Below are 14,526 nucleotides of genomic sequence, written 5' to 3'. Positions count from 1 at the left end.
AGCTACCATGATCTGAAACTTGTTTTGAAATTGAAATCTTGTAATTAAATGACACATTTGTCTGAAGCACTTCTGCCTGCTGTAAGATTCATGTAACATTTGGTAACTTGTAAAACTGTTGTTTTCTGAAATGCTCCTTAAGCTCCAAACAGGAAGAGCCTGAACAGCAGCTTTGTCTATTTCACTTAATTAAACAAAATATTGCCAACCTTAGCCTTCCACCAACACATCTTACCTTGATGAATGAGGAAAATATCACCTGTTTTTGTTGTTGTCACTACCTAACGTACCTTATATATAAAACTGTTTGGCTTTTCCTTTGACGGTGACGTGCATATACAAGAAAGGAAGCAGTGACTGTTGCATGGCCAGCAGTGCTTAGCCTCTTAATAGAGCAGGGGAAAAAGTGAATGAGAATTTTATTTGTTTGAATGAAGTAGAGGTTTAAAAAAGCAAGACTAATACCGTTGTACTTTTAATGTTTATAAATTACTTCAGGTAAATTAAAAGACAGTGTTCAACATTAAATCAGTGTACACTTATACCGGGTGGGCTACGGAAAAGTAGCCTGTGTACTCGTATTGCCTGTTGCACTGGTATTGGAGGCAGGCTACTTTTCCGTGGCCCACCCTGTACATTACATCCATCAGAAATGGTGGTCAGCAGCACAGGGGCCAGTGCTCTCCCCCGCCCTATTCACCCTGTACACCACAGACTTCAATACAACTTGGAGTTGTGCCACATGCATAAGTTTCTGATGGCACTGCAATTGTGGGGGCAACTGCAGGATGGACAGGAGGATAAGTACAGGAGCCTGGTGAAGGACTTTGGTTTGGAGCTGTTAAAATGTAGGTGGTTAGATTTGCACCATGCCACAAAGAGATGGTGGTAGACCTCCAGAGGCCCAAACCCCACCTGAAGCCAGTGTCCACTGAAGGGGTTTGTGTGGAGGTCATCCAGACCTACAGGTACCTGGGTCTTCAACTGGATAGCAAACTGGACTGCCTGGCCAACACATATACATTGTTCAGAAAGGGACAGAGCCGGCTATACTTCCTGAAGAGTCTGGGGTTTTCCAACATCTGCAAGAAGCTGCTACAGATGTTCTACCAGTCTGTCATCACCAACATCCTTTTCTGTGCTGTAGTGTGCTGGGGAGGCAGCATTAAGAAGAGAGGACCAACTTGTGCCTTCACCTTCCACATCTTTTCTAGCTCTTCTTTCAGCCCTTGCTATTTCCCGAGCTTCTTGTGTTCCTTCTTCCTGATGTTGCTATTGCTTGGGATAAATATATATACACACACATTATCTTCCTAGTTGAAAAATTATGCATTTGTTACGTAAATATTAATAATAAATATGGTGCATGCTCACTGCTGATGTGAAACTAAACACACATAAGTTGATTTGCAAATCAACACTTACCTAGGGTGAAATTTGATTTGGGGACTTGGGTTGAATGTTGGATTTATTTAAATGACTACTCTTGGTAGAACCACTTTTTGACAGCTCAGGTAAATTATGATAAGAAACCAAGAATCCAGCACAAAGCAAGGTTGCTATATTTACACAAAATTTATTCAGCCATGTAGTTAGTAGGCATTGTATGTGATTTGCAAATGGAAAACAAGATTTTTCACTTTCCTGAAGTCACTGTAGGAAATACAGTAGCCATATTTACAAAAATTCCTGGTGAGTTGGACTTCAGAAAATCTAGTGCAGTTTTGCGTAGCTTCTTACAAATACACAACCTAATATTCATGCATGGGAAAAATATATATCCTGCTGGGCAATGTGTCAAAACAATGTATCAAAAGGCTGATCAAGCTGACAGTGAAAATACATAATAAAACAAAATCAATGTCAATGTATTGAAAAGAGTCAGTTGCAGTATCTTAAGAACAAACCATCCTAGTGCTAACATATTATAACTATTACTGCAGAGATACTGGAAGGGGAGATCAACTGTTTTTGTTACTGTAAGGTTAATAATGTTTAATGTTTGTTTAAGAATTACCTCCCATTTTTCATCATGCAACACATCAATGTGAACGTTACTGTATGCTGGTCACTGAAGGACTTTGTTAACGGCTGTCTGACACTGTGTCACAGGAAGCTCCAGTCTCTCACACACTGTCAGCTTCAGAGTTAAATGCTGGGCTATCTCATTTGGATCAGTGTATAGTGCAGCAGGAACATTCTGAAGGAAAAAGAAGTATCTGTATTAATATTACCACAAAAACAACAACAATTAAATTTAGCACATCACTGGACATTTTAAATATGAAGAGTTAGGCATAAAAGTTCAAATGTACTGTATATTCTGCTGACAAGGGCTTAACATAGTCTGGTGACAAACATAAGCCCGGCACCCCAAGTCTTCCAAACATCAACTGTATAAAATATGGACACCATGACAGCTCCCAGAAGTAAAGCTACCGCAACTCAGTCAACCCCTGGTTGAAAATGTTGTGAGCTATGTTTGTTACATATATTTGTAAGGTGTAAGCATCTTCAGTGATACAGTAAATACCATGGATGTGAATAATATTGTATTATATGTAGTGTTTTGATTAAGATAACTACTCCTGCTGTGTTACTGTGATGATAATAATGAAGTACATCTGCTTAAATACTCTGCATAATTATCCTTACTTGATGGGAAATAAACATTACATCATGACAAGGTGATGAAGTACTACTGAATAACTACTCAGTATACTGTATGTATCACTTTACTTGAGAGGGCACATAAATGGTGTGTAACGATGAGGTAATAATGAAGTAATGAGGGACTACTGACACATGACAGAATGGATCACTGCCTGAGGAGGACACAAGCTGTACAGGTAATGGAGAGGTGAGGGGGTCACATTACAACAGACGAAGTAGCAGGTCTACTTCCTCAGCTAACTAATCAGTAAGATGTAGGAGTATTTAAGGTTTCACAAAAATAACATGTTTAAGTAATAAGTAACGAACGAGCTGTTACTATTTTCTGCCCGACAGTGCTTGAATGACAGGTAATTAAGATAGAGTCATGAAAAAAGTGGGCAGTATGATCGACTAATCACAAACTAATTGTTACCTAATGAGTTACTGGTATAGTGTCTCCCAGTCGGTTCTCTAGTAACTAATATAGTCCTACATTAAGAGGTTATCAGAGAAGTACTTATGACTGGCGCAGATCAATGCTCATGCATTTCTCACACGTCCCTCACTCGTTCTGAAGTATGTAAGCATTTTTGTATGCCATATTATAAAGTGTTACCCTGGCTCTTCATAACAGAGATCACTTTCTCAGGCCTTTTCCAAAGGCTGTCCTCATAAGAATAAAGTCAGTGGTACATGGACATAACAAATGCCGTCATTGTATACTTATGTGTCGACATTGTTACGTTCCAAACAGTTGAGAGAAAGGACTTTAAAGACATGATCAAAGCACTGGATCCAAGGTATGTGGGAGAGGTGGGAAGTAAAGTACTCATACTTTGTTACTGTACTTAAGCAGATTTTTCACGTATCTGTACTCAATTTTTTTCAACAACTTTTTACTTTTACTCCCTGCATTTTAACAAAAATATCTGTACCTTCTACTCCTTACATTTTCATATCAGACTCATTACTTTTAGTTTTAATACATTTGAAAGGAATTATCAAGCATTTTTATTTAGCACTTAATGGAAAATATGCACACCACTGCAGTAAATGGTCTGGTCTTATGCTTGTATAGCGCCTTTCTATGCTTTTTACAGCACACTCAAAGCGCTTTCACATTATTCGGCCATTCACCCATTCGCACTCCCAAGCACTCATGCATTCACACACCGGTGACATCACCGGGAGCAACTGGGGGTTCAGTCTGCAGTGGGTGACATGTTCCTTGATTACAGCTTCTCACCAAAAAGGGTTTGAAATCATTTAGGAAACATTATTAGTAGCCATGTGACATTGTAGTTTATATGGATATAAATCTAAATTAGGAACATACAGTGACAAAGGAAAAACAACAACAAAGTGTCTTAGTAATGTGGGACACCATATGCAGTCAGAACAACTTCAGTGCACTTTGGCATTGGTTCTACAAGTCTCTGGAACTCTACTTGGTGTTTTGATGATGGTGGTGATGTGCAGCGCTGTTTAAAACGTCAGTCAAAATGTCCCATATGCCTTCAGCTGGGTTGAGATCTGGTAAAAGCCATAGCATATGATTTACATCACTCAAACCAGTCAGTGATGCCATGCCAGGGGGGACAGTTCAAGGACCCCACCTCTCAACAATTATATGGATAACAATCCAGTCCCATAAATTAAGACTAGGTAAATGATTTTGACTGCATTTTTAAGAGTCAATTTAGAAGTAAAAATAAAATAAGCATTTAAAAATAACTTTTTTTTTTTTTTAAGATAGGCTTTCAGACACCTTTGTGCCAACTGACATAAAAGGCAATGCACCATGGACAAGGGACTCGTAGCAGGGACAATATATTGAGTTTGTCCTCCAAAAGGCAATAAATGAAACATTTTTGGAAACTGTTAACACTGTTTCACAAATTTTCCAAAAACAAAATAGTGATATTTTGCAGGCAAGCAAATACCTATATACCAGTGCTTCTGAGAGCCTCGCTTCACTCAAGGGACAGTTTCACAGCCACAAAAAACAGCCCTAAATCTTATAATGTGCTGTAGACAAGATGAAAGGCTACTGTATGTGGATTTACACTTGAAAGTGTCTGTATTTCATGCAGCTGTACACAGTGAAATTACACACTGACTAACATGCATGTTACATGCATGTAAGAGATGGCATGAAGGTTTGGGTTTTTACACCTTTTATGAAAATTAGACAAGGACATGTACAAATTAGCAACTGCATTTGCTGACCAATACAAAGATGATTTATCCGTGACTTCTCCAGAACAAATGCTGCCATTTAGACATGTATTACTATTGAGAAAATCTAGCATGCCTCACTTCAAAACCTGGTACAGTCTGCTTTATTCATAAAGCATCTCTCTACTCTGCCTAGTGTGCCCAAGGTGGCCACGGCTATTAAGCTGTTTCTCACTCTACCTGTGACTGTTGCAAACACCAAAAGATCCATCTCAAACCTTAAAATGAATCAAAACCTAACTGAGAAACACTATGACAGTATTGAAAATAAATGCATTCACAGCCTTGACTTAAAGACAACAGTATTTTTGTTCATCAATATGCTAAAATCAGTTTCTATCACTTTCCAAGTTATATCAGTTTTGAGTTTTTTGTTTTGAGTGGCATATTTCAAAGAATCATGTTACATGGGAATTGGCAGTTCTCAGAGGCACTGTTTGTTGTATTTGGCTAGAAAAATAAGATTGAATTGAAGTGCATACCTAGCACAAGTGGCACAGCTAGGATTCAAACCAGCAATTAAAAATTAAGATAAACTAACTGGCACCGTCTAAGACACTAAGCTGAAGCCCTGGCAATGATGGACTGCCTGGAAATCATAAAAACAAACCTACATTTAATGTGGTCATGATCAGAGGGCAGCACTAGACCACAAATGAAATGAAGATTTTGCCAATATATGATTTTTCTTTTTATGTGAAATATGGCTTCACATTTCCTACATTTTAATGAAAATAAAACAGATGTTTTATTTCAACCCAGTGGTGTTTGTGAACCCCCAGATGTGGACCTCTGGTTTTGGGAACCTTTTGTTAAGACCTTGAGTGTCACATTGGACAAAGATTTGAAATTTGACAAATAAACTCAGTGGTTAAAGCTAGCTTCTCTCTGCTGTCTAAGGTTTTGAAACAAAAAACATTTCTGGACAGGTCATGCATGCTTTTATTTCAAGCAGACTGGACTATTGTAATGCCAGTATGTCAGGCTTCACTACCACGCTTGCAGCTAGTGTCGAAGTGTCCTTGGGCAAGATACTGAACCCCTCATTGCCCCCAATGGTTAGAGCTGTCGGTTGAGGTGGCGCCGCAGATGGCTGCCATCGGTTCTGCACCGGAAACAAATTCCTTGTGTGTAACATACTTGGCCAATAAAGGTGATTATCCTTATCCTATTATGCTTTTTTTAGATATTGGTAAATTGTTAGACCTTAATGCAGGGGTGTCAAACTCAATCGCACAGGGGGCCAAAACTCAAAGCACACATTAGGTTGCGGGCCGAACAGGATAAAAATTTATTGATCAGACTAAAACTAAAAGTTTTTTGAACATAAATATGAATCAAAACAGACAGGATACAATATTATTCCAAAATAAATAAACCTGAACTTAAAATCAGCAACTGTATTTCTGCTAAGGCTTACATTTGCAAACACCTGCTTTTTGTCTGGACACAAGACGTCGCACACTTTCATCATGCATCTCTTCAGAAACTCTCCCTTGGTAAATGGCCGGGCTGATTTGGCTATCTCCTCTGCCGCAATAAAACTTGATTTCACAGCAGCTTCACTGTGTGATTTCGCTTTGGTGAAAACATCTGCTGTGATGTCAGATTCCTCTTCAACTCTTCTACCTTCTGTAGCTTCTGCTCTGCATTCACGTTTTTCAGCTTGTCCTGATGTTCTGTTTCGTAGTGCCATCTCAGGTTATATTCCTTAATTACAGTCACATTAACTCCACAAATAAAACACATGGGTTCACCGGCAATGTCAGTAAACATATACTCAGCCTCCCACCAGTTTAGAAAGGCTCTGTTTTCAGAATCAACTTTTCTCTTGGCCATTGTTAGGGGCTAGCTTTGACTTGAAATTAGGGTTGTATACATCAACAGATGCTTGTTTGATCTGACGTAACTGACGCGGGAATGATTGCAGGTAGCCTATTGTTCGGTAAGGCAGCTGTTGCGCTGCACTATGGGATTTGTAGGTTGTGTGTTATCGGCACTTCATATCGCCGGGCCATTAAAAAAAAAAGATATATAAAATGATCTCGCGGGCCGGATGTAATTGTACGCCGGGCCGGATGTGGCCTGCAGGCCTTGAGTTTGACACATGAGCCTTAATGTGTTAGTAATGCAATTTAGTAAGATTCAAAGTTTGCTCTTGTCTGTTCTGTTTCAAGGTTAGCAGACAGAATGTTGATTCTGAAAAGTGAACCATGGCACCAATTGTTTTCTTGTATTAAATCTGATGTTAGAATATTATGTCTGAATAAATGAATGAATGCCTTACCTATGCACCACATGACAACAAACACACACACTGAGATTCTTCATTTTGTTATGACTAGGTAGAAACACAGCGGCTCCAAGCATGTGGAGCTCTAGATAAGAGATGGAGCCTGGGGACTGAATTCATCTGGGGTTTTACAATCTTTCTGTGTAAGGGGTTAGCCCAAAACTTATAAATGTATGAGGCTTGGTGTGGCCAGGAACTCCTTTTTCCAGCAGCCAGTGTGGGTGTTTCTGGAAGAGGGAAGAACCCGGGTCGTGTTTGTAATTTTTACTTGTGGTTTAAAAGAAATCAGCACTAAATGAAGAAAGATGGACTCCGTCGTTATTCAGAGCTGTCCAATTAAAGAACCGGGGTATTACATTTACATGGCCAGACCTTTTATGCCTTTTGAGACATCGTGCCACTGGCAGTTACTGCATTGTCTACATTTTTTTCATTGTTAAATCAAGGTTGTGAGATCCATGCTCTAAAAAAGAGAGTTGCTCTCAGTCTCACTCTTTTATTCCCTCCGAGTAGTAGCCTATGTCGGAAATTCTTCCACGTTAGTGCCAGTCTTAAGATCAGATAAGATAATCTTCTATTATCCCCACGGACAAATCTTTGTCAGGCCAGTAGTACATACACAGTCACTGCAACATTACCCAAAAACCCACTAATAACTGGAAATAAATAGTTAAAATAGACTGAAAAGTGGGCACAATACTCATCTGACATGGCTACGGAAGACTGAAACAGTTCTTCAAATACGTGAGAGTGAACGATTCATTGATTCAGCAGTGGTTACTGTACAAGCTGCCAACAGACAGATAACAAGGATTACATCAGGTGTAGAGCATCCAGGCACAGACCTGGCTGACATGCTACCCTTGACCTGTCACAGCAAGACCGGAGCTGTGGCGGCCCCCACATCAGCCCTCCCTGAGGATGCCTCCTACTGGCACAGCCGTGGAGCTAGACCGAAATCATCAACTCCAGCAAAGGCTTGGTCTGACATCATCCGTGGCATAGGTAAACCACATAGGAAATCTTAAAGGAGGGCACCAGTGCTCACCCCACCACATGAACTCCCAATGCAAAATAGGTTTGAGCCACTGACTCTTGCTGAACCCAGAGAAGTTAGTCACACCACCAGCACTAAAGACAACTAGGCAGAGTTAGAAGTGATGCTAATTCCAAACCTGACACACGAGACACTATTCTCACTGGGGACTCTATAACTAAGTATGTAAAGATGGCTAAAACTGAAAATCTAACTGTGGCCAACACATCTGTCAGGGAATTAGCAGAAGCTGTCAGTCATTCTCTCTGCACATCTAAGCTATATGAAGACTATTATCCATGCTGGGTCTTCTGACATTCTGTGAAGGAAAACTGGCTCTGAAATCATAAAAAAAAACTGTTACTGGACAAACTGAACAACTATCAGTCACAATGTGTTTGGCTCCATTCCGTGTTTTAATAATATAATAATAATAAAATTTATTTGTAAAGCACTTTCCAACTCGAAAGCACAAAGTGCTACATCGATAAAATAACAGTTCACAACAATCAAGGCTAAAAGAGAAACAAAAGACAAACAAGCACTCATATAGCACAATTTCACTCGGTCTATTATCACAAAAAGGGACTCAAAGATAGTGGTCATACAAGACCAATAAACAAGCTAAACATTAAAAGTTTGTTTGAAAAGATACGTTTAGAGCTGACTTGAAGCCTACAAGCTCAGTTATAGAGCATATATCTAAGGGTAAGGAGTTCCACAATCTAGGGCCATGCACAGCAAAAGCGCGACCTCCCCATTTCTTATAGTGTGCAGGGTGAACAAGGAGGGTGAGGTGACCTGACGACCGTAGAATTCTGCAAGGGACATATCTGGACAGGAGGTCTGATAAGTACAAAGGGGCAAGGCCGTGTATGGCTTTATAAACATAGAGCAAGATCTTGAACTCCACTCTCCATTTTACGGGCAGCCAATGGAGAGACAACAAAACTGGGGTGATGTGGGCATGCCGACGAGTGTTTGTAAGCAAACGGGCGGCCGCGTTTTGGACCAGTTGACTGGGACAAACCGGCATAGAGGGCATTACAATAGTCAAGCCGGGAGGTCACAAAGGCATGGATGGCTTTCTCTAAGTCGGTACGAGACAGGGATGGTTTTACCTTAGCTAGCAATCTTAACTGGTAGAAGCTAGTTTTTATCACCGACTTAATCTGTCTATCAAAGTTGAAATTCGCATAAAATATTATTACATCTACAGTATATCACTTATTACATTTTTTTATTTAATTGACATTACTTTGTAAAAACCTGTTTTCACTTTGACATTAAAAAATGTTTTTGTAATTTTTTTGTCAAAAAGCCAAATTATATAACCATGATTGATTTATAAAATCAACAAAAGGGTAAAACATCCAAAGGGATTAATGCTTTTTATAAGCACTGTATATTAATATAATACGATTATTATTAGTTATATTGAAGCAACATCTCAAGACATCAGCCAGAAAGTTAAAGCCTGTTTGCAAATGGGTCTTGTCCAAATGGACAATGACCCCAAGCAGACTTCCAAAGTTGTGTCAAAATGGCTTAAGGACTCAAGGTACTAGAGTGTCTATCACAAAGCTCTCACCTCAGTCCAATAGAACATCTGTGGGCAAAACTGAAAAAGCATGTGCAAGCAAGGAGGCCTCCAAACCTGAACCAGTTCCACCAGTTCTGTCAGGAGGAATGGGATGAAAGTCCAGCAGCTTATTGTAAGAAGCTTGAGTGAAGTGTAGGACCTCCAGACTGAAAAACTCTTTCTTTCCCTCTGCCATCAGACTCCTAAACAGCTGAGGAGTTTGTTACCAGGACATATGTGATGTGGCACATGTATAATTGCACATTGACTGTTGACTGCTGCACATGCTGCTCCCATGCAGTATACATTTTCTTATTATATTCTTATATATTTTTATTATATTGCTGCATTTGCTGCTTAAAGCACCTTAGATTTTGCGTTATTTATCTACTTTATATTTCATTTGTATTTTGTGGCATTCATGTGGACGGCAAAGTAAGAATTTCATTGTACAGGGAAACACGTTTCCTAACTGTGCATATGACAAATAAACACTTTGACCTTGACCTTGAAGGTGTTCTGTAATGTTTGACCCAAGTTAACCAATTTAAAGTCCCACCTCCCAAGTACAGAAGTCCAACCGTGCATATTCAGTATTGAAAAAAGCTCCATGATTCACTGGTAAATGGTATTTATATAGCGCATTTGTCCACAGTGTCTTGCACTGGCCAAAGCGCTTTACAGAAGATGATACACCATTCACCCTTTCACACACAACATTCACACACCGATGACGACAGGCTGCCACACAACGGCGCTAGTCAAGCCACCGGGAGCAATTCGGGGTCCAGTGTCTTGCTCAGGGACACTTAGGCATGCAGGGAGACCGGGAGTCGAACCACCAACTTGCTGGTCAGGAGACAAATGCCCTACCTAGTGAGCCACAGCCACTGGGTTTGCTAATCTACAGGTTGCATGTTGAGAATGATGTTCCGCTGTCAATTCCACACAAATTACTTTAAAATGTACCTAGGGAAGCATGAGCAGGGCCCTGGCCAGAACTCTGCAAATTCCTGTTTGTAGTTTGTTATCACTGCATAGCTCACCTTGAGTTCATCGATTCTGCTTTCCCTTGTGCTGAATTCTCGTAGCATGTAATTCTTTCCACCCTGGAATCAAAAACAGCATAAACATTCATTACACATTAGAGCAGGGGTGCCCAATACGTCGATCACAATTGATCGGTCAATCGCAAAGGTAGTGTTGGTAGATCGAGTGCCATTCAAAAATAAATTAGATGTATCCGGCGTAAAACACGTGCCAAATGTTAACATGCAAATGGTCAGTGTGACGATTCGCTATGGCAACCCCTAACAGGAAAAGCAGAAAGTGACAATCAATCATCCATCCTCCCTATGGCATTTGCTACTTGATTTGACATGCAGGGCAGCCAGTCTGAGATCTTGTCTTTTCTGACACGAGTCACCAAGCATGCATAGTCAACCGCACGAGCTACTGCAAAACTCCAGTGAGCAAACTACCTTATCAGCCTTTGAATTAAAGGGTATAAAATGAGTGCGGAATGGGAGGAGGACTTTTTTTTTTGCGACGTTATATTCGAAATGCGTTTGCTTGATCTACTAATCTACCATCACTATTCTGAAGAAGGGAAATGTGGAGCGGCACTTCCAGACTGTTCATAAAAACTACGACACTCATACATATATTTTGTGTGTGTGTGTGTGTGTGTGTGTGTGTGTGTGCGCACGCGCATAGGCCGGTCATTTTGACTTGGTAATTTGAAAAGTAGCTCGCAAGGCGAAAAAGTGTGGGCACCCCTGCATTAGAGCCTTTACTATAGTCAGTGGAATGATTTCTTCCTCATTTAAATTCCATTAATAGCTCATTATAAAAGGTCGGCACTGCACTTTGTCCGGACTGGAGTAAACCAACTTGCCTCATGATAAAGTCGTGTGTCATTTATTCTGATCAGCACTCCATCCACTCGTAAGAAGAAGCGCAGCAACAAGAAGAAACTGGTGGGCATCACCCTCTGCACAATGAACAAGATGCCCACTAACATGTTACACTGCACAGTCATGCTCACAAAACATTTTAATTCAAGCTGTATGAATGTCAGTGTTTCCCACAGATAGGTCGCCCAGGTATATTAATGGCTACTCAAGTATATTTTGGGCTCCCATTTTTATTATTGTATATATTTTTCATCTTTCCCAGACAATGACGAGATCTGCAGTTAACAAGAGGACAATTTCCTCTCGCTCCACTGTTTCCAGGTTAGCACACTGTACATCGCTGCTTTTCAATATCGACTGCTTGTGCATGAGGATAATGTTAAGGCTAATTCTTCAACTCTGATCCTGAATATATGCTCACTCTGTTCAAAGGAATCTTGAAAAATATTTTCCTAGGCTCAAAATCACTTGTCCTGGCGCAAAGAAATTGTGGACCAGAGGTATCAACAAAACAGTTCACATTATAAACTTAAGAAAACACACTTGAAAAAGTCCAACCAGTGTAATTAGTCATCCATTTAATTAGTTTTGAACTGTTAGATATTAATAAATCAGTCAGATTATTATACATTAATGTGCTGAATCAAATGTATTAGTAATGCAATTTAGTAAGAATTAAAGTCTGCTCTGTTTCAAGGTTGACAGATAGAATGTTGATTCTGAAAAGTGTACCTTGACACCAATTGTTTTCTTGTATTCATCCTGTGTTAGAATTATGTCTGAGTGAATGTTTTAGTTATGCACCATTTGACAACACACACACACACATCAAAATTCTTTGCTTTGTTATGACTAGTGCTCAAAGCATGTGGAACATAAGATAAGAGATGGAGACATCAGACTGACTCCATCTCGTGATGTTTTGTAATCTTTTTGTGTAAGGGGTTAGCCCAAAACTTATAAATGTATTCTCTGTGCTTCCGGGGCTCTTTTTCCCGTGAATGTCTGGAGGAAGGAGCCACCCAGGTTGTGTTTTGTAATTTTATTTGTGGTTTAAAATAAATCAGCACTAAAATGAAGAAAGACGGACTCCTTCCTTATTCAGATCTGTCCAATAAAAGAATTGAGGTATTACAGAACATTTCCAGGTTTCACCCAGCACTGCCGTGGCAGCAGTAGAGGGTCAGGAAGAAATAGCTATAGTTAATGAAGAGAGAGATGATGGAGAGAAGGAAGAGCACCGCAGCAGTAAGTGCAGATGAAAGAGTATAAGAATGCAGTATCTGTCAAAGGAGGTGTGAAGTGACAGGTGATTTATTGCCCCCACTAGGTCCTGTTCCCTTGTCACACACCTCACTTCCACCTAGATCAAAGGGTCATAAAGTTTTATTGTTAATTATGGTCACATTAAAGGATTTTGTAATTAGGTGTTAGAAATTTAACGAGGTTTACATTTCACACATACCTGTTAGTTTTCACTGACAAAGTTCTAAAGGGGTAATTTATGGTTTTATGGGTTTCTTTGTGAGGAAAAGGCCCGTCTTGAGGGTTTAAGTGCTGGAATGCCTCAAGCCTAATTTTGTAAGATTTAACACCTGATTAATTCCCTTTTCAAAATGTCTGTAATTAAACATTAAATTAAGATTGTAAACTAAATGATTCTCTGATTATTGCAGGGAAAAGCAACTGTTTCTCCCACTTGTCAAGGTTTGGTATGCTTCAAACCTTGTAAAGTAAAATCTTTTTTCAGAAATTCAGTAATTAAATAAATGTTAAATTTAGAATAAAACAAGGCAACAAGTCTCATGATTTATGCTTGGAAATATGGCTGTTTCAACCCCTGTATATTTTCATGTAAGAACTTTTCCTAAATTTTGATAAGGGTATGGATTAAAACCTAATAAATCTGAATAAAACAAATGTAACTCTATAAATCAATATTAAACAAATAACTATTTCTCATGATTTAAGGGTTAGCGCAGCAAAAAAATTAGCATCTCACCCTGAGGCTGGTTTGGTTTAACTTTTTTTTTAAATACATGTATTAAATTAAAGCTTGAATAAAACAAATATCCCTCTTACTCTCTAAAATAAACAATGCACCTTAACACATGTTGTATGAACAGTATGTTTTAAAATGAAAACTTAGCATAACTTACGTCAAACAGGTACCATAAATAAGTCCAATATGTAGCATAAAATATATTCCACAAAAACCTTTGGGAACCGCAGGCTCATTTTCCTTGGTCCCTAGCGCTTCACATGCAGCTTGCTTGTACACCTCCAACCACTCCTTCATGTTCTAGTGCAACAGTGACCATACAGTCTTTCCCCCCAGACAGGAATGAGTTACAAGTGGCCTGGTCACAGGGTTCCAATGAGTCCTTCAACAGCGGTCGTATGGTGAATCAGCAGCTCTGAGAGCAGGAATATCCAAGGTTGCAGTACCCTTCTACTGCATATTTTTCTCCATAGCCTGTGGTTAACCAGCAGTCTCTGCAATGCTAGCTATAGGAAAAATGACAAGTCATCCCCTCACAAACTTACCCACAAACTGTCCACCCTGGGTCTGCACCCCACCCTCTGTGACTGGCTCCTGGACTTTCTGACTGGCAGGCCCCAGACTGTCAGGATTGGCAATAGGACTTCAGCCAGCATTATTGAGAACATCGGCATCCCACAGGGATGTGTCCTCAGTTCCATTCTCTACATCCTGTTCACCCACGACTGTGTCGCCTCCCACAAAGACAACATCATCCTAAAGTTTGCGGACGACACCGCAGTGATAGGTCACATCACTGGCGGG

At 39.8% G+C, this 14,526-nt stretch overlaps 1 protein-coding gene across 2 annotated transcripts in view; it reads right to left on the bottom strand.

Annotated features, from left to right (window-relative positions):
- Positions 1-1,562: 1,562 nt before the first annotated feature.
- tiprl (TIP41, TOR signaling pathway regulator-like (S. cerevisiae)) overlaps positions 1,563-14,526 on the bottom strand; it is a 46,188-nt gene continuing 33,224 nt past the window's right edge. Inside the window, exons 6-8 of one of the 2 annotated variants that reach the window (XM_020621741.1) lie at positions 11,702-11,797; positions 10,851-10,913; positions 1,563-2,200 (exon numbers count right to left, since the gene is read on the bottom strand). In XM_020621741.1, the coding sequence (XP_020477397.1) occupies positions 2,069-2,200; positions 10,851-10,913; positions 11,702-11,797 (291 nt within the window). In that variant the 3' untranslated portion in view covers positions 1,563-2,068. The remainder of the gene's footprint in view (positions 2,201-10,850; positions 10,914-11,701; positions 11,798-14,526) is intronic. The other variant, XM_020621742.1, reaches the window with a different exon arrangement.

The sequence above is a fragment of the Monopterus albus genome, unplaced genomic scaffold, assembly GCF_001952655.1.
Source record: "Monopterus albus unplaced genomic scaffold, M_albus_1.0 scaffold267.1, whole genome shotgun sequence".
NCBI classification, from domain to species: domain Eukaryota; kingdom Metazoa; phylum Chordata; class Actinopteri; order Synbranchiformes; family Synbranchidae; genus Monopterus; species Monopterus albus.
Note: the sequence above shows the minus strand (reverse complement) of the source record. Positions and strands in the feature narration are given on the sequence as shown.